The 18,450-nt window shown below is 49.7% G+C and overlaps 1 protein-coding gene across 1 annotated transcript in view; it reads left to right on the forward strand.

The window, feature by feature from the left end:
* Nucleotides 1-18,450, forward strand: part of EML4 (EMAP like 4) — a 214,613-nt gene that overhangs the window by 177,342 nt on the left and 18,821 nt on the right. Inside the window, 4 exon segments of the mRNA XM_075339185.1 lie at nucleotides 311-436; nucleotides 527-658; nucleotides 6,865-6,932; nucleotides 13,210-13,298. Coding sequence (XP_075195300.1) covers nucleotides 311-436; nucleotides 527-658; nucleotides 6,865-6,932; nucleotides 13,210-13,298 — 415 coding nt within the window.

Raw genomic sequence — 18,450 nt, forward strand, 5'->3', positions numbered from 1 at the left:
TATCGTCTTAGATGTGGGCAAAAATATCTGCTTCAATAAAGCCAATTATCCCATTTTCTGATTATTGACCATTTTAAAGGGATGGGAACCAAAGAATGAAATAATCTTGCACTACGGGTCAAGCAGCTACGAGAAGGGCGGCTAATGATGGACCACTTCATTCTTATTAGCGAATCATGAACATTTTGGTGGTATCCGTGATCATTTAAGTTGTGTTTTTGCAATAGATTGGATTTATTAAGTGACCGCTTCATGGCACTAATGACTAATTACCATCCCTATTTACATATTTTTCGACCCCCCCTTTTAGGTTCCAGATCAGTATGGCACCATCCGAGCTGTAGCAGAGGGCAAATCTGACCAGTTTCTAATAGGCACATCCAGGAACTTCATCCTGCGAGGAACCTTTAATGATGGCTTCCAGGTTGAGCTTCAGGTGAGTTCCCATTCTACACATCTCTTTGGGGACTATAGGTTTTTGCTCTTATAAGGATCTGATAAAAATGATGTCTTGTAAAAAATCTAGGGTCACACGGATGAACTCTGGGGTCTGGCAACGCACCCTTTCAAGGATCTTCTCTTGACGTGTGCCCAAGACAAGCAGGTCTGCTTATGGAACTCTGTGGACCACACGCTGGAGTGGACCCGACTGCTGGATGTAAGTAGCTTTTGGGGGGGGATTGACTTTAGAAAACCCATTTTAATTCTCCTCAGAGTATAACCTCTTGGTTGCCAGCCCAGGACCCTGGTCTACTAATCAGGAGAGGATGATTGAGGCGAGTCCACATTTACTTGCAGGAACCGATCCTTCGCACATGGTAATAATCTGTGGCCATTGGACGGGAGTCCCACGTTAACCGCCTGTTACCTGATGGTATCCACAGCTCTTCCTTTGATCTTCAGGCCTGGTTATCATTGCGGTTTGATGTACTTGTGATATCAGGCCATAGTGGCTCATCAAAGGAAGAGGCGTGGATACTGTCAGATCTCAGGGCGGATTATGGCCATCTACACTAAGCCAGGTCATGTATATTGGTTCGCCCCATCTTTAGTGCTGTGATGGTAATGATTGTCTGATCACAGGGCCCCTACCAGTAACTACAACGTGGCCTGATGTCCCAATTTATTTTTTTTTATCCTCGCTCAGGTCTGGATTAAATAGTCATGGTTGCATATGAACTCTACAGCTTCATATAAAGTCTATGGGACCAGCACAGATGGCAGAGCTCAGCATCGCACTGTCTCAATCTGTCCCACTGACACTGAGCGACCAGGTCACACCACCCAGTCCTTTGGAAAAATTGGGGATTGGCAACGCTATTCTGTCCAGGGGGATTCCCAGTCACCTTTTCAGCAGGTTTTTACATACAGTAGTAGTGGTTTGACTATGTAGGTGCTTGTACACCCCAAAAATTTTTATATTTTTTTTTTTTGTAAAGAATAATGTGATATGCATGTTTTAATAAGAAATATACTATCCAAGTGATATGCAAATCAGATTGGAAAAAAAGTTAAATCCGCGATGCCAATACAGGGGATCAGAATGGGTGGGTAAAGTTTAAAGGGAACCTGTCACCAGGATTTTCCCCTATAAGCTGCGGCAATCACCAGCGAGCTCTTATATACAGCATTCCAGAATACTGTATATAAGCGCTCAGGCTGCTGTGTAGAACGTAAAAAAGAGCTTTATTATACTCACCTGCGGGGCGGTCCGGTCCAATGGTTGTCGCTGCTCACAGGTCCGCTCTTCCTCCATATTCAGTTGCCGTCCTCCTTTCCCTGCCACATGGGGATGACACATCCAATGGTTGTCGCTGCTCTCAGGTCCAGCTCTTCCTCCATATTTTTCAGTTGCCGTCCTCCTTTCCCTGCCACATGGGGATGACGCGTCCTATGTTATCCACACAGTCCTCCATTGCGGTCCTGCGCAGGCGCACATTGATCTGCCTTGCTGAGGGAAGATCAAAGTATTGCAGTGCGCATGCGTGAGCGGTCTTTGACATTTTCTTTGTCGCTCCATTGGGAGACCCAGACAATTGGGTGTATAGCTTCTGCCTCCGGAGGCCACACAAAGTATTACACTCAAAAGTGTAACCCCTCCCCTCTGCCTATACACCCCCCCCCCCCGTGCATTACGGGCTCCTCAGTTTTATGCTTTGTGTGGAAGGAGGCACACATCCACTCACACATCTCCATTTTAGTCAGCAGCAGCTGCTGATTGTATCGGTTGGAAGAAAAGAGTGCTCCCACGGGGCCCCCGGCATGCTCCCTTCTCACCCCACTAAGTCGGCGGTGCTGTTAAGGTTGAGGTACCCATTGCGAGTACGACGGCCGGAGCCTCATGCCGTGTTTCCTTCTCCATCCCTGAGGGCTCTGGTAGAAGTGGGATCCGAAGCGGTCATCCAGGTTCTGGGACCGTGCTCCCTCCGCAGCCCCTGAGGGAATCTGCTGGACAGGAGCTTATCTATCTTCAGGGACAGGGCCCTGCATCCACGAGGTACTCTGTGTCCCTATGGGGACGGTGTATGGAGCGCCTGGTTTCCAGACGCCGCATCTGACTGCTGAATAGTGAAGACCGGGGACTACCGCGCCGACCGCGCCTGCTTGTCGGCCGCGGTATTAAATTTAGTCCCCGGCTTCATCGCGGCCTAGTGGAAAAACTCCCGCCCCCAGGCCTGTCTATCAGAGATAGGGGCGGGATAGCCAACCTGACGTCAGATGTGAGGGCCGGGGCATCCTGTATGCTCCCTCCCCCCTCACTGATCACTGTGGGGACCCCAGATTCCCGCACTTTTCATAACGCCGCCCATGGCTTCACTCCTCCCCTGAGAGCTCCGGCAGCCATCTTTAAGACATTCTCCACAAATGGGACAGGAGGTCGAACTCTCTCGACAGGAACGTCTCTCTTTCCCCTGCAACGAAGACGTCTCTTCAGTGGTGGCTTCTTCCCACTTCTCTATCACAGGGAAAAATCATTCCTGCCCCCATCCTGGGCTGTGGCCACCACGGACGCGAGCCTGTCAGGGTGGGGAGCGGTATTCCTCCATCACAGAGCTCAGGGAACCTGGACTCCGATAGTCTTCCCTTCAGATCAATGTCCTGGAGATAAGGGCAGTGTATCTGGCACTATTGGCTTTCCAGCAGTTGCTAGAGGGCAGGCAGATCCGTATCCAGTCGGACAACGCCACTGCCGTCGCATACATCAACCACCAAGGCGGCACGCGGAGTCGTCAAGCCTTCCAAGAAGTCCAGCGAATTCTGCAGTGGGTGGAAGCCACAGCATCCACCATCTCCGCAGTTCACATACCGGGCGTAGAAAACTGGGAAGCAGATTTTCTCAGTCGTCAGGGCATGGATGCGGGGGAATGGTCCCTGCACCCAGAAGTGTTTCGAGAGATCTGTCGCCGCTGGGGAACGCCGGACGTCGATCTCATGGCGTCACGGCACAACAACAAGGTCCCGGCCTTCATGGCACGATCTCAAGATCACAGAGCTCTGGCGGCGGACGCATTAGTCCAGGATTGGTCGCAGTTTCGACTGCCTTATGTATTTCCTCCTCTGGCAATGCTGCCCAGAGTACTACGCAAGATCAGGTCCGACTGCCGTCGCGCCATTCTCGTCGCCCCAGACTGGCCGAGGCGGTCATGGTACCCGGATCTGTGGCATCTCACGGAGGGTCAGCCGTGGGCGCTGCCAGACCGCCCAGACTTGCTGTCGCAAGGGCCGTTTTTCCATCTGAATTCTGCGGCCCTCAACCTGACTGTGTGGCCATTGAGTCCTGGCTCCTAGCGTCTTCAGGGTTGTCTCAGGATGTCATTGCCACTATGAGACAGGCCAGGAAACCGACGTCCGCCAAGATCTATCACAGGACTTGGCGGATTTTCTTGTCCTGGTGTTCTGGTAAGGGATTTACTCCCTGGCCTTTTGCCTTACCCACTTTTCTTTCCTTCCTTCAATCCGGAATGGATAAGGGGTTGTCACTTAGTTCTCTCAAGGGGCAAGTTTCGGCACTCTCAATATTCTTTCAAAAGCGCCTGGCCGGGCTTCCGCAGGTCCGCACGTTCCTGCCAGGAGTTTGCCACATAGTCCCACCTTACAGGCGCCCGCTTGAACCCTGGGACCTTAACAGGGTGCTCACGGCTCTTCAGAAACCGCCTTTTGAGCCGCTACGGGATGTCTCCTTATCACGTCTTTCGCAGAAAGTGGCATTTCTAGTAGCAGTTACTTCACTCCGTAGAGTGTCGGAGCTTGCAGCACTGTCATGCAAAGCCCCTTTCCTGGTTTTTCACCAGGATAAGGTGGTTCTCCGTCCTGTTCCGGAATTTCTCCCTAAGGTGGTATCGCCTTTTCATCTCAATCAGGATATCACCTTACCTTCATTTTGCCCTAATCCAATTCACCGCTTTGAAAAGGATTTGCACTCATTAGATCTAGTGAGAGCACTCCGTTTCTACGTGTCTCGCACAGCGCCCCTGCGCCGTTTAGATGCGCTTTTTGTCCTTGTGGCTGGTCAGCGTAAGGGTTCGCAAGCTTCCAGGTCAACCTTGGCTCGGTGGATCAAGGAACCGATTCTTGAAGCTTACCGTTCTTCGGGGCTTCCGATTCCTTCGGGGCTGAAAGCCCATTCTACCAGAGCCGTGGGGGCGTCCTGGGCATTGCGGCACCAGGCAACGGCTCTACAAGTGTGTCAGGCAGCTACGTGGTCTAGTATGCACACTTTCACAAAGCGCTATCAAGTGCATGCCTATGCTTCGGCAGATGCCAGTCTAGGTAGGCAAGTCCTTCAGGCGGCGGTGGCCCACCTGTAAGAGGGAGTCGTGTCGGCTCTTGTTATCGAGGTATTCTTTTACCCACCCAGGGACTGCTTTTGGACGTCCCAATTGTCTGGGTCTCCCAATGGAGCGACAAAGAAGGGAATTTTGTTTACTTACCGTAAATTCCTTTTCTTCTAGCTCCTATTGGGAGACCCAGCACCCGCCCCTGTTTTCCTTCGGGCTAGTTGTTCTTTTGTGTACACATGTTGTTCATGTTCAATTGTTTCATGGTTTTCAGTTTTCCGAACATCCTTCGGATTGAATTTACCTTAAACCAATTTATAAGTTTCCTCCTTCCTGCTTTTGCACCAAAACTGAGGAGCCCGTAATACACGGGGGGGTGTATAGGCAGAAGGGGAGGGGCTTTACACTTTTAAGTGTAATACTTTGTGTGGCCTCCGGAGGCAGAAGCTATACACCCAATTGTCTGGGTCTCCCAATAGGAGCTAGAAGAAAAGGAATTTACGGTAAGTAAACAAAATTCCCTTCTTCCCACGCCTGCGCATTACAGTACTTTGTTCTGCCCTCAGCCGGGCAGATCACAGTGCGCAGGAGCACAATGGAGGCCTCGGTGTGGATGACATAGGATGCGTCCTCCACATGGAGCAGTGAAGGAGGATGGCAATGGATGGAAGAGAGGAGGCGCCGGACCCAGGACAATCAACGCCCATTGGACCCAGCCATCCCCCAGATGAGTGAAATAAAAACTGTTTTTTTATGTTCTACAGTGTGGCCTGGGCTCTTATATACTGTGTTCTAGAATGTCGTATATAAGGGCTCACACTAATGGTGGACGCAAGCTATAAGGAAAATCCGGTTGACATGTTCCCTTTAGCGCTACGTGTTTCAAAGCATGAGGCTTCTTCAAGACATAACAGTTGTGTAGCTTTATGTCCTGAAGAAGCCTCATACTTTGAAACACGTAGACTTAATAAACTATTCTATCCTTCCTGATCTCCATTGGCAACGTGGATTTAACCTTTTCCTTCCTGTTATACTGATCCTTCCACTATGGGCCTGCAGCAGCCATTTCATACATTGTTCTATGTTGTGGATATATAGCTCCAACCAGGTGAGCACACTATTCTGTTGTACTCTGTTACCACCCTTGTAGGACCCTATTGCACTGGTCTCTCTTCCAGTCATGTTCTCTAATCAAACTGGAAAAGTGCTGGGGGTGTGGCAGCAGTGTAAGTGCATTAACCCACCCACATTGCACTTCAGCCTTATTTGCATATGGCTTTTACTGGAGCATTATTAAAAATGTATTTTATTGGTGGACAAGTTTCCTATACAGTTATAACGATACTTCCAGATGTGAAGCCTGACTGGTTTCCTTTAACTGCTTATTTCTAAAAGTCTGAGTGCGAGGACACCCTGGTGGTGAGGGGAGGACACCCTGGTGGTGAGGGGAGGCGAGGACACCCTCGGTGGGGAGGGGGGGGAGGCGAGCACACCCTCGGTGGGGAGGGGGGGGAGGCGAGGACAGCCTCGGTGGGGAGGGGGGGGGAGGCGAGCACACCCTCGGTGGGGAGGGGGGGGGAGGCGAGCACACCCTCGGTGGGGAGGGGGGGGGAGGCGAGCACACCCTCGGTGGGGAGGGGGGGGAGGCGAGGACAGCCTCGGTGGGGAGGGGGGGGGAGGCGAGGACAGCCTCGGGGGGGGAGGCGAGGACAGCCTCGGTGGGGAGGGGGCGGGGCGAGGACAGCCTCGGTGGGGAGGGGGCGGGGCGAGGACAGCCTCGGTGGGGAGGGGGCGGGGCGAGGACAGCCTCGGTGGGGAGGGGCGGGGCGAGGACAGCCTCGGTGGGGAGGGGGCGGGGCGAGGACAGCCTCGGTGGGAGGGGGCGGGGCGAGGACAGCCTCGGTGGGGAGGGGGCGGGGCGAGGACACCCTGTGGTCCGCTCATGTGAGCATTCTTCAAAATAGTCAACCCCTTTTAAATCTCCCTCTTTTTAGGCAGTTCTGACTGATTTTATTTTGTGATGTGTAGTTTTATTTACTTTTCTTTTAAAGACTATGAAGAAAATGATTGATTTTTTTTCTTTCAGGAACCTGGACACTGTGCGGACTTCCATCCGAGTGGAATAGTTGTAGCGATCGGAACTCATTCTGGGAGGTAAATCCTGAGATCTTAGTGGGTAAAGAGATCGGGTCGTATTTCCTGCAGATTATTTTTTATTATTATAGCGCCATTTATTCCATGGTGCTTTACAAGTGATCACCGAGCAGCTCTAGGGAATCTCTGGGACTTCTCGCTTTTCTCGGGGTCATTGTGGGTGTCTGCGAAATAAAGCATTACCATTATAGGCCAATAATCGGCAGAGATCGCCCATGACTATTACTGTTCGTTCTCACAGGGGATTTTCTTATGAGTGGTGATGTCAACCTTCAGTATTTCATACATTTATTACCAAATTAATGTTTCTGGGCCAGCCCATTTAATAGATTTGCTGGTGGATTTAACCGACCTGGCACTGCAGGCACCAAAGGTCTTTTCACATTTTTTAGGCAGCACAGTCATTGGACCCAACGCAGCCCCCAAATTATGCAGTGTTTGCATGTCTGTATATTACTTCTAGTCTCCGATGTTCTTTAATATCATTGCAAATGGCTACATCTAGCATGCTGTAAGGGTTAACACAACGTTCAGGCATGCCTGTGTTGTCACAGTCCAATCTTTTATTTGCTGTTTGTTTTAGCAGCAGGAACCTTATCATTGCTGTGGCTTGCTGCTTGTGCACAGAGGTCCGACACCCCCCCTCTTATTGACGCCTCACAATAATGTACAATCTTCTATAGAGAGCCTGGTGTCAGCTTTATGAGTAAAGCTAAAACTGCAGATGGTGTCAGAACAGCTGGACCCAGTAATCTTAAGTGATACACTGTTGGATTCAGGATCTCTTTTCCCCTCACCCATGACAGCACCCATATTATCACGTGGTGCTGTCATGGGTTCTGGAATAACCGGCTACCGGTAAGTAACCGTGGTGTTTTCCCCTTACCCATTACAGCACCACGTGATTACATGGGTGCTGTCATGGGTTCTGAAAAAACCGGCTACCGGTAAGTAACCGTGGTGTTTTCCCCTCACTCATTACAGCACCACGTGATTACATGGGTGCTGTCATGGGTTCTGGAAAAACCGGCTACCGGTAAGTAACCGTGGTGTTTTCCCCTCACCCATTACAGCACCACGTGATTACATGGGTGCTGTCATGGGTTCTGGAAAAACCGGCTACCGGTAAGTAACCGTGGTGTTTTCCCCTCACTCATTACAGCACCACGTGATTACATGGGTGCTGTCATGGGTTCTGGAAAAACCGGCTACCGGTAAGTAACCGTGGTGTTTTCCCCTCACCCATTACAGCACCACGTGATTACATGGGTGCTGTCATGGGTTCTGGAAAAACCGGCTACCGGTAAGTAACCGTGGTGTTTTCCCCTCACCCATTACAGCACCACGTGATTACATGGGTGCTGTCATGGGTTCTGGAAAAACCGGCTACCGGTAAGTAACCGTGGTGTTTTCCCCTCACCCATTACAGCACCACGTGCTTACATGGGTGCTGTCATGGGTTCTGGAAAAACCGGCTACCGGTAAGTAACCGTGGTGTTTTCCTTCCTCATGCTGCTATCAGATTAGGGAGCAAAAACCGCTGACAGATTCCCTTTAGTTACATTACAGTGTATAATAAAATAAATAAAGGTCAGCGTTTGTCACAGAGGTATGAGAAGAAGGATAAAGTATTCTTTTGATACACTGGTAAAATAAACCACTCTTTTGTTTTATAGTCCCGAAGAATGCATTTATATGTGGACTTCCATAGTTTTACACCATAGAAATCTTTATATTGTTTAGTTGAAGGGGATGTGTCCTCATAAAATGACCTATTGTTTAAATATTTAAACCATAGTTCACTTAAACCTGTTTGTTAATTTTTCTAATATAGTGATCTAGAGAAGAAAAAAAAGATTTATTACTAATGTTCACATTGGCCATTAGACCACCTAGATTCACTCTGCCCTGTACACTAGATGTTTGTTTAGCAGGCTCTTCAGACAAAATTACAATAAAACACTGCTATATACAGTAAACACGTGATCCACTATTCACAATGTGATGTCACAGCTCACCTCCTCCTGTACAATGACTGATTACACTTCTATATACAGTAGATAACACAGGACCCACCCTTCACAATAGGGGATATCACAGCTCACCACCTCCTCCTGTACAATAACACCTCTATATACAGGAAATAACACAGGATCCATAATTCACAATAGGTGATGTCACAGCTCACCTCCTGTACAATGATTATAACACCTCTAACACAGGAAATAATACAGGCTCCACCATTTACAATAATGTCACAGCTTACCTCCCCCTCGTATACAATGAGCAACACTTCCATATACAGTAGATAACAATGGATCCAGCATTCACAATAAAATGTCACAGCTCACTTCCTCCTCTTCCTGCTTTTCCTCTGCAATGACCTATCCCAGATTAGAGCATACTCATTGGAGCATACTCAGATTTCATTTCTATGTAAACAAATGGGTTATGAGTTACTCAATTGCTCCTTTAAGTCCATATGAATAGCAAGACATTGCCATCCAGACCTAGTATTAGATTCCTATGTGAAACATGCAATTTGTTTTTTTTGTTTGTTTTTTTTATAGATCTGAAAAAAATATATAAGATTTTTTTATATATATATATATATATATATATATATCTATATATATATATCTATATATATATCTATATATATCTATATATATCTATATATATATCTATATATATCTATATATATCTATATATATCTATATATATCTATATATATCTATATATATCTATATATATCTATATATATATCTATATATATATCTATATATATATATATATCTATATATATCTATATATATATCTATATATATATCTATATATATATCTATATATATATCTATATATATATCTATATATATATCTATATATATATCTATATATATATCTATATATATATATATCTATATATATATCTATATATATATATATCTATATATATATATCTATATCTATATATATCTATATCTATATATATCTATATCTATATATATCTATATCTATATATATCTATATCTATATATATCTATATATATATATCTATATCTATATATCTATATATATATATCTATATCTATATATATATATCTATATCTATATATATATATAAATAAACTTCGTGTTTAACCCCCTCAGCCCCCAGCGTGTTTTCACCTTAAAGACCCAGCCATTTTTTATATTTCTGACCAGTGTCACTTTGACAGGTTATAACTCTGGAACGCTTCAACGGATCCTGGCGATTCTGAGATTGTTTTTTCGTGACATATTGTACTTCATGTCAGTGGTAAATTTAGGCCGATATTTTATGCGTTTATTTGTGAAAATTTTGGAAATTTGGTGAAAATTTCGCAATTTTCAAAATTTGAAATTTTATGCCCATAAATCTGAGAGATAAGTAACACTAAATAGTTACTAAATAACATTTCCCACTTGTCTGCTTTTATACCAGCGCAATTTTCGAAACAAATTTTTTTTCGTTAGGAAGTTAGAAGGGTTCAAAGTTCATCAGCAATTTTTCCAACAAAATTTACAAAAAATTTTTTTTACACAAAAATGTTACTTCAGCCATCAAATTTAGCATTTTCACAAGGGTATCAGGAAAAAATGCACCATAAAATTAATTGTGCAATTTCTCCTGAGTACACCGAAATCTCATATGTGGGGGAAATCAATTGTTTGGGCGCACGGCAAGGCTCGGAAGAGAAGGAGCATCATTTCAATTTTTAAAAGCAAAATTGTCTGGAATAATTAGCAGATGCGATGTTGCGTTTGGAGACCCCCCTGAGGTGCCTACAAAATGGAGCTCCCCCACAAGTGACCCCATTTTGGAAACTAGACCCCTCATGGAATTTATTTAGATGTTTATTGAGCACTTTGAACCTCTGGGGGCTTCACAAAAGTTAATAACTTTGAGCCGTGAGAATAAAAAAAAAAAAAAAAATTACCACGAAATTGTTACTTCAACCAGGTAGCTTTTTTTCACAAGGGTATCGGGAAAAATTGCAACATAAAATGTATTGTGCATTTTCTCCTGAGTACAGAGATATCTCATATGTGGTGGAAATCAAATGTTTGGGCACACAGCAGGGCTTGGAAGGCAAGGAGCGACATTTGACTTTTCAAACGCAAAATTGTCTGGAATCGTTAGTGGATGCCATGTTGCGTTTGGAGACCCCCTGAGGTGCCTAAATAATGGAGCTCCCCCACAAGTGACCTGATTTTGGAAACTAGAACCCCCCATGGCATAAATCTAGATGGGTAATGAGCACTTTGAACCCTCACGTGCTTCATACATTGAGGCATAAAAACAAAAAAGTACTTTTTTTTTTTTTTTTTCCCCCACAAAAATGTTATTTTTTTTCTCAATTTTTTAATTTGTTCAGGGGTAACAGGATAAAATGGACCTCAAAATTTGTTGGGCAATTTGTTCCGAGTACGCTGATACCTCATATGTGGCAGAAAACCACTGTTTGGGCTCACGGCAGAGCTCCAGAGGGAAGGAGCGTCATTTGACTTTTTAAATGGAAAATTAGCTGGAATAGTTAGCCGCACCATGTTGCGTTTGGAGATCCCCCTGATGTGCCCAAACAGTGGAGCTCCCCCACATGTGACCCCATGTTGGAAACTAGACCTCCCCCATACAAAGAAATATTAGTTTGGCAAATAAAAAATAGACGTCAGTAAAAATGTAAAAATATATATTATATAATATATAATATATATAATATAATATGTGCCTGCAACTGACACTAAGGCAAGTGCCACACGTGAGAGCGATGCACAAATCTCCCATCGCATCACCCGACACAGCCGCACACTCCTGTCTGGAAGAGAGCAACCATGCCGGATGATGCGGTGTGAGACTTGTGCATCGCTCTCATGTGTGGCACTGGGCTGACCCTTACAGTATTTTTTACTGAATATTGTAGTTGACAATTACTACAGTATAATTTTACTGGCCCTAAACTACGGTAAGTTTATTTGTATTTCTTTCCTAGGTTACAGAAAAAAATCAGGACGAACGCACGGATGTGCTGCAAAAAGGGAGGGACTAGGTGGGATGGAAAAAAAATGGATGGAGGATGGGAGATGGCGTGGCGGAGGATGGGAAAGGGCGCGGAGGATGGGTGAGGGCACAACGGATGCAGGAGCGGCGGAGGAATGGGGGGAGAGGGGAAGGGTGGAAGGGGAGTGGGAGGTGAAATTGGGGATAGCAACCTTACAGAATGCGTCTAGGCAGCAGGATTGCAGCAGATCCGGGAGGGGGGAGAGGGGGCAGAGGATTAAGGGGATGGGAGAGTGCAGGCAGCAGATCAGGGAGGGGGCAGAGGCTGATGGGGGAGTGAGGTGGCAGATGCAGGGGCGCGGCGGCTGATGGGGAGAGTGCGGCGGCAGATGCAGGGGCGGCGCATACAAGGAGGCAGCAGAAAGAAAGCAGCGGCGGCAGATGCGGGGGGGCGCAGCGTGAGGAGAGCAGCGGCATCAGATGCCCCCATGAATGTGACGCCACTGCTCTCCTCCCGGGAGAGTAGCGGCTTCACATGCAGGGGCGCAGCGGGAGAGCAGGGGCGAAGCAGATGGAGGAGGGCAGCGGTGGATCGGGGGCTGTGACTCACAGATGGGCACCCGCAGGGATCGCTCTCCTCAGATTCCACGGAGGGAGAAGCTAAGGCGAGCGATCTCACCTGGTCCCAGATGCACGGTGCTTGGAGAGATCGGTTACAAGGCCGATCTCTCCAATCGGAGCTGGGGGCGGGTGCAGTAAAGCTCACCGAGCTCCTGCCAATGGCCAGTGCTGCAGCTGCACTGACATAGCTGGATTTCAATGCTTCAGCCATTTTCAATGGCTGAAACATTACACTGGCTGTGATTGGCTGAGCGGCGTTCGTCAGCCAATCACAGCCTCCGTAGGTCCGGGAAGGAAACACCACCCCTCCTGAGGTCAGGTACAAGTCCTCTCCTTCCCGAATCTACAGTTTTTGAAAACCGATCGCGGTGCCCGGGGCTCCATGGCCGCGATTTCGCTATGACGGATGTATCCGTCATGGGTCTTTAAGTACCAGGGCACCATGACGGCTAGATCAAAGGTCGTGAAGGGGTTAAACGGTCATTTTGTGATAACACGTTCCCTTGAAACCGATCCTTGACAAATGTCTAGCAGAGTCTATACTTTCACAGGTCTTCTTCACATGGAGGTCTGGAGCTCTTCTCTTGGGTTTTGTTTTTCTGCCTTTTATAAACACACTTTATTTATTTCTTGTAGGTGGTTTGTCCTGGACGCAGAGACGAGGGATCTGGTCTCCATACACACCGATGGTAACGAGCAGCTCTCGGTGATGCGATACTCTGTCGGTGAGTGATTCCTCGCGGGTCGATGATGATCCTCTGTAACATAGTGTCCAGGTCGCCATCTCTGCTGTGTTCTCAGGTCATTCAGATGAGTCGGCACTGCAGCATGTTCACCATTTGTGAAGGACAGTATCGAAGGGTGGACGTATCATTGGTGCAACCTGTGCAGCCGCACAGGGCCCCTACAGATACAGGGGCCCCTACAGATACAGGGGCCCCTACAGATACAGGGGCCCCTACAGATACAGGGGCCCCTACAGATACAGGGGCCCCTACAGATACAGGGGCCCCTACAGATACAGGGGCCCCTACAGATACAGGGGCCCCTACAGATACAGGGGCCCCTACAGATACAGGGGCCCCTACAGATACAGGGGCCCATTCTACCTCCAAAGCAGGTGGAATTGGGCATTTTAATGAGTTATTGGACTGAAAAGGGCCCTTATACTCTTCTTTCACAGGGACCCTTTTCTGTCTGAATCCGCCAGTGGTGAAAACTCTTCCCATCTTACAGATATTGAGGAGAGGTCTACAGAAATAATCTGCTCTGCTCCCTGTGCTTTATCAGGGTTAAGGTTCCCTATATATTGGTACCTTCCTTTAGTATCAATTATTTTCTCAAAATCCATGCCACTTGTCACAAACCACCGGGGGGGGTCACTCAGAAATCCCCCGCGCTGGCTACCAGTACGTCACAATCGGGGGGTAACAAGTGGGGGTCACCCCTCCTTTATACCTCCCGACCGACAGACAGAGCACGTGACGCGCTCTCTAGCGCCCCTCTTATAGTCAGGCCAATTATGGAATTGCCCGACAATAAGCAAGGAGGCCGCTATACTACTTATGCCGATTATTGAAGGGTCCCCGGTGAGAGTAGGGTATATATTCCCCCGACCTCCGCGGGCGGAATATATAATATCTTCCCGAATCTCACTGGCCTCCCCACAATAATCCTTGGCACAACTCGCTGCCACCAACCGCTTCACGGTAACTATTAGCCGAACACACAGACGTGGGATTCAAGATCGAGATAACAGAACAGCCCAAGATTAATTATATAATTTAATCAGCCTAAAGCACACTAGAAACTACAATATATACAATAGGGAATCTACAGAATATACATATGTCAGAGTACAGTTACAGATAAAGCATGGTTTACAAACAGGTATGCAATTCAATCAGTTACCTTGTGCGTCTGGCCACAGGGGGGCGCTGTAGACCAGGTTTCCAGGAACTCCCACAGATGTTTCCTACACGTGACCCCCAGCGTGGCCGAAGTAGGGTTATCAACCTGGGCAAATCCAGGTCCCCTCCTACCTTCGTGACCTCAGAGGGAGCACTGCTCCACCCCTGGCTGGAGTTATGGACAAAATCCACAACCTGGAATATGGCCATAACTTTGCCTGGGAGCGTCGTAGGCGGACGCCAATGCTCTCATTGTGATAGTTATGAATTTAGCTACAGAACGAGGGGACTCATGACCTGTCTGCCAGTTCCCCATTGGCTGATATCACGCCTGGGGCATTTCCCAATGTCCTGCTCCCATAAAAAGGGTGTGCCGGCATCGTCCGCATGCGGAGACACCATTTTTATGGTTGCCATATTTATCGGAAATATGGCTTGCGAGATATGAACCATTTTTTACTGGAGTCGTTCTGTCTAGCTAGTTCCATAGCCTTGCTAATGAGATACAACTCTTGTTACAGGGTGACGGCAGGGAGTCATCCTGTGTCCATTGTTCCCACACCACCTCATCTCCATATCACAGGAGATGGCCATGGGATTTGTTGCTAAACCAGTTGTGTGAAGGAAAGGGGGGGTGACACCAGGAGAGGGCTTCCTGACATACTTGAATATCATGATTTATCGTCATATCTCCGGATTTACCTCACACCTCCCCCCTTTTGAGGGCGCTAGGGGGCAGCACACTCCGGTGTTCCCCCGTGCGCCCGTCCGCGACCTCTCCTTGTCGGGACAGCCCGTCTGCGTTACCGTGGTCACGGCCCCTTTTGTGGCGAATGGTGAAGTTGTATTGCTGGAGCGCAAGGCTCCATCGCAACAATCGCCCATTCGTCCCAGAGACGGTGTGCAACCAGCTGAGGGGATTGTGGTCCGTCTCCACGATGAAGTGGCGCCCGTATAGATAGGGTTGCAGACGCTGCAGGGCCCACACTATGGCCAGGCACTCCTTCTCCATTGTGGAATAGGCCACTTCCCTCGGTAACAGCTTCCGGCTCAGGTACAAGACTGGGTGCTCTTGGCTCGCAGAGTCCACCTGGCTGAGCACCGCACCGAGGCCGAAGTCACTGGCGTCGGTCTGTACTACAAACGGCCGCGTGAAGTCGGCTGCCTGTAGCACGGGCGGGCTGGACAGGGCGTCCTTTAGGGCCCGGAAGGCTGTCTCGCAGTCCATTGTCCAATCGACTGCAGAGGGCAGCTTCTTCTTGGTGAGGTCCGTCAAGGGCTTTGCCAGGCTACTATAGCATGGAACAAACCTCCTATAGTACCCAGCGGTCCCCAAGAAGGACATCACCTGCTTCTTGGTCCTGGGGGTGGGCCAGGATGCGATGGCCTCCACTTTCTCAGGCTCGGGCTTCAGTGTTCTCCCGCCTACCCGGTGACCGAGGTACTGGACCTCGCTCATGGCCAGCTGACACTTTCCCGGCTTGATGGTCAAACCTGCCCGGTGGATCCGCCTGAGCACCTGTGCTAGATGCTCTAGGTGGTCCTCCCAGGTGGGACTGAAGACGGCAATGTCATCTAGGTACGCGGCCGCGTACCCTTCAAGTCCCTTGAGCAGGGTGTTGACCATCCGCTGGAAAGTGGCAGGGGCATTCCTCATCCCGAATGGCATCACCGTGGACTCGTATAGTCCAAATGGGGTAATAAAGGCAGAGCGTTCCCTGGCCTTGCGAGTCAGGGGGATCTGCCAATATCCCCGGCTCAGATCCATGATGGTCAGGTACTGAGCCCCGGCCAACTGATCGAGCAGGTCATCGATGCGTGGCATTGGGTACGCATCGGCGACCGTGACAGCATTGAGCCCCCTGTAGTCCACGCAGAACCGAGTGGTTCGGTCCTTCTTAGGGACGAGGACTACAGGCGAGGCCCAAGCGCTGTTGGATGCCTGGATCACCCCCAGCTTCAGCATCTCGTCAATCTCCTGGCGCATGTGTTGCTGCACCTCCAGGGAGACCCGATATGCTGAACGCCGGATCGGGGGATGATCCCCAGTGTCCACGTGATGGACAGCCAAGTCAGTCCTTCCGGGCTGGTTGGTAAACAACCCCCGGAAGGGGTGTAGGGTGGCCCACAGCTGGGACCGTTGGTCCTCCAAGAGCTGGTGGCCAACCTCCACATCCTCAATGGATCCGCCTGCCCTAACCTGGGCTAGCATATCCAAGAGGGTTTCCGCTTCTCCCTCCTCGGGCAGGTTGCACACGGGGAGCGCACATGCCTCCCGCTCATGATGTGCCTTCATCATGTTCACATGGAAGGGCTTCCGCCTTCCACGGGCAGGGTCCAGGGTGACCAGGTACGTTACAGGGTTGAGCTGCTGGTACACGAGGTATGGGCCTTCCCAGGCTGCCTGAAGCTTGTCCGGTGGTACGGGGACCAGTACCCACACCTTTTGACCCACTTGGTAGGTCCTCTCACAAGCGTTCTGGTCGTACCAACGCTTCTGATCGGCCTGGGCTTGAGCCATATTGTCGTGTACCAGTTGCGTCAAGGCCTGCATTTTGTCCCGGAAGCGCATGACACACTCGATAACCGACACTCCAGGGGTGGCCAAATCCCCTTCCCAAGCCTCTTTCACCAGAGCCAGGGGGCCCCGCACACGTCGCCCGTACAGGAGCTCAAACGGTGAGAATCCTGTTGAGGCCTGTGGAACCTCCCGGTAAGCAAATAACAGGTGTGGGAGATACCGCTCCCAGTCACGCCCGTGGGAGTCGACCAACATCTTAAGCATCTGCTTTAAGGTGCCATTGAACCGCTCGCACAGGCCATTAGTCTGTGGATGGTACGGGCTGGCCACCAGATGTCGCACCTGGACTTGCTTACAGAGGGCCTCCATCAGCTGGGACATGAATTGGGTCCCCCGGTCAGTGAGCATTTCCTGGGGAAAACCCACTCGGGAGAAAATCTCCAGCAATGCGGTGGCCACCTTGTCAGCCCGAATGGACGACAAGGCCACTGCTTCTGGGTACCGGGTGGCATAGTCCACTACCGTCAGTATGAAGCGTTTCCCGGAGCTGCTGGGGATGGCCAGCGGGCCGACCAGATCCACAGCCACCCTCCTGAAAGGCTCATCGATGATGGGCAGAGATACCAGTGGGGCTTTGGGGCGTGGCCCCGCCTTCCCCACTCTCTGACAGGTTTCACACGAACGGCAGTAGGCAGCCACATCGGCCCCCATTTTTGGCCAGTAGAAATGCTGGTTTAACCTGGCCTTGGTCTTAGCGATCCCTAGGTGTCCGGCCATCGGAATCTCATGTGCGATCCGCAACAACTCCGTCCGGAACGGATAGGGTACCACCAACTGTCGGTCCCTGGGCCACGCCTCCGGTGAACCCTGCTGGACCGTGGCCCGGTACAGCCGTCCTTGGTCCCAGACCACTCGCTCCGGGTCCGAGTCCGAGGGAGGCTGTGCCGCCTGCTCCTTAAGAGCTTTCAGGCTGTCGTCAGCTTCTAACGCTGCCTGAAACCCCTGACCAGATGCGGCCAGAATCGACGAGACTGTCACATCTTCAGTCAGTACCCCGGGACCTGTGTCCTGGCCTCCACCTGACTCGGCTGCCACTTGGTCAGAAGGGGAAGAGCTATCGGACCTCCGGGAGGCCCCTTGGCTTCCAGCACTCCCACTGCGGGTGACAGCGGCCACAGCCGCTGCGACCGTGGGTCGTGCCTGCTCCTCCTCCGTTCCTGACCAAGTCGCCGGTTCAGGCAGACCTACCTGGCTTCCTGACACCCCGGTTGTGGGGGAGCCATGCACCGAGATCTTACCTGGGAGCACTTCCGCTCCTGGACCGGCCCCAATCTCACCTGCCTGTTCCCCTCCTGCAGCAACAGAACCCCGCTGTGAAATCTCTGGGGACCCCACATTTGCTGTGGTAGCCCCCACCCCACACACTGGTCCTCCCCCTGCAGCACC

Source organism: Anomaloglossus baeobatrachus, chromosome 3 (assembly GCF_048569485.1).
Source record: "Anomaloglossus baeobatrachus isolate aAnoBae1 chromosome 3, aAnoBae1.hap1, whole genome shotgun sequence".
NCBI classification, from domain to species: Eukaryota; Metazoa; Chordata; class Amphibia; order Anura; family Aromobatidae; genus Anomaloglossus; species Anomaloglossus baeobatrachus.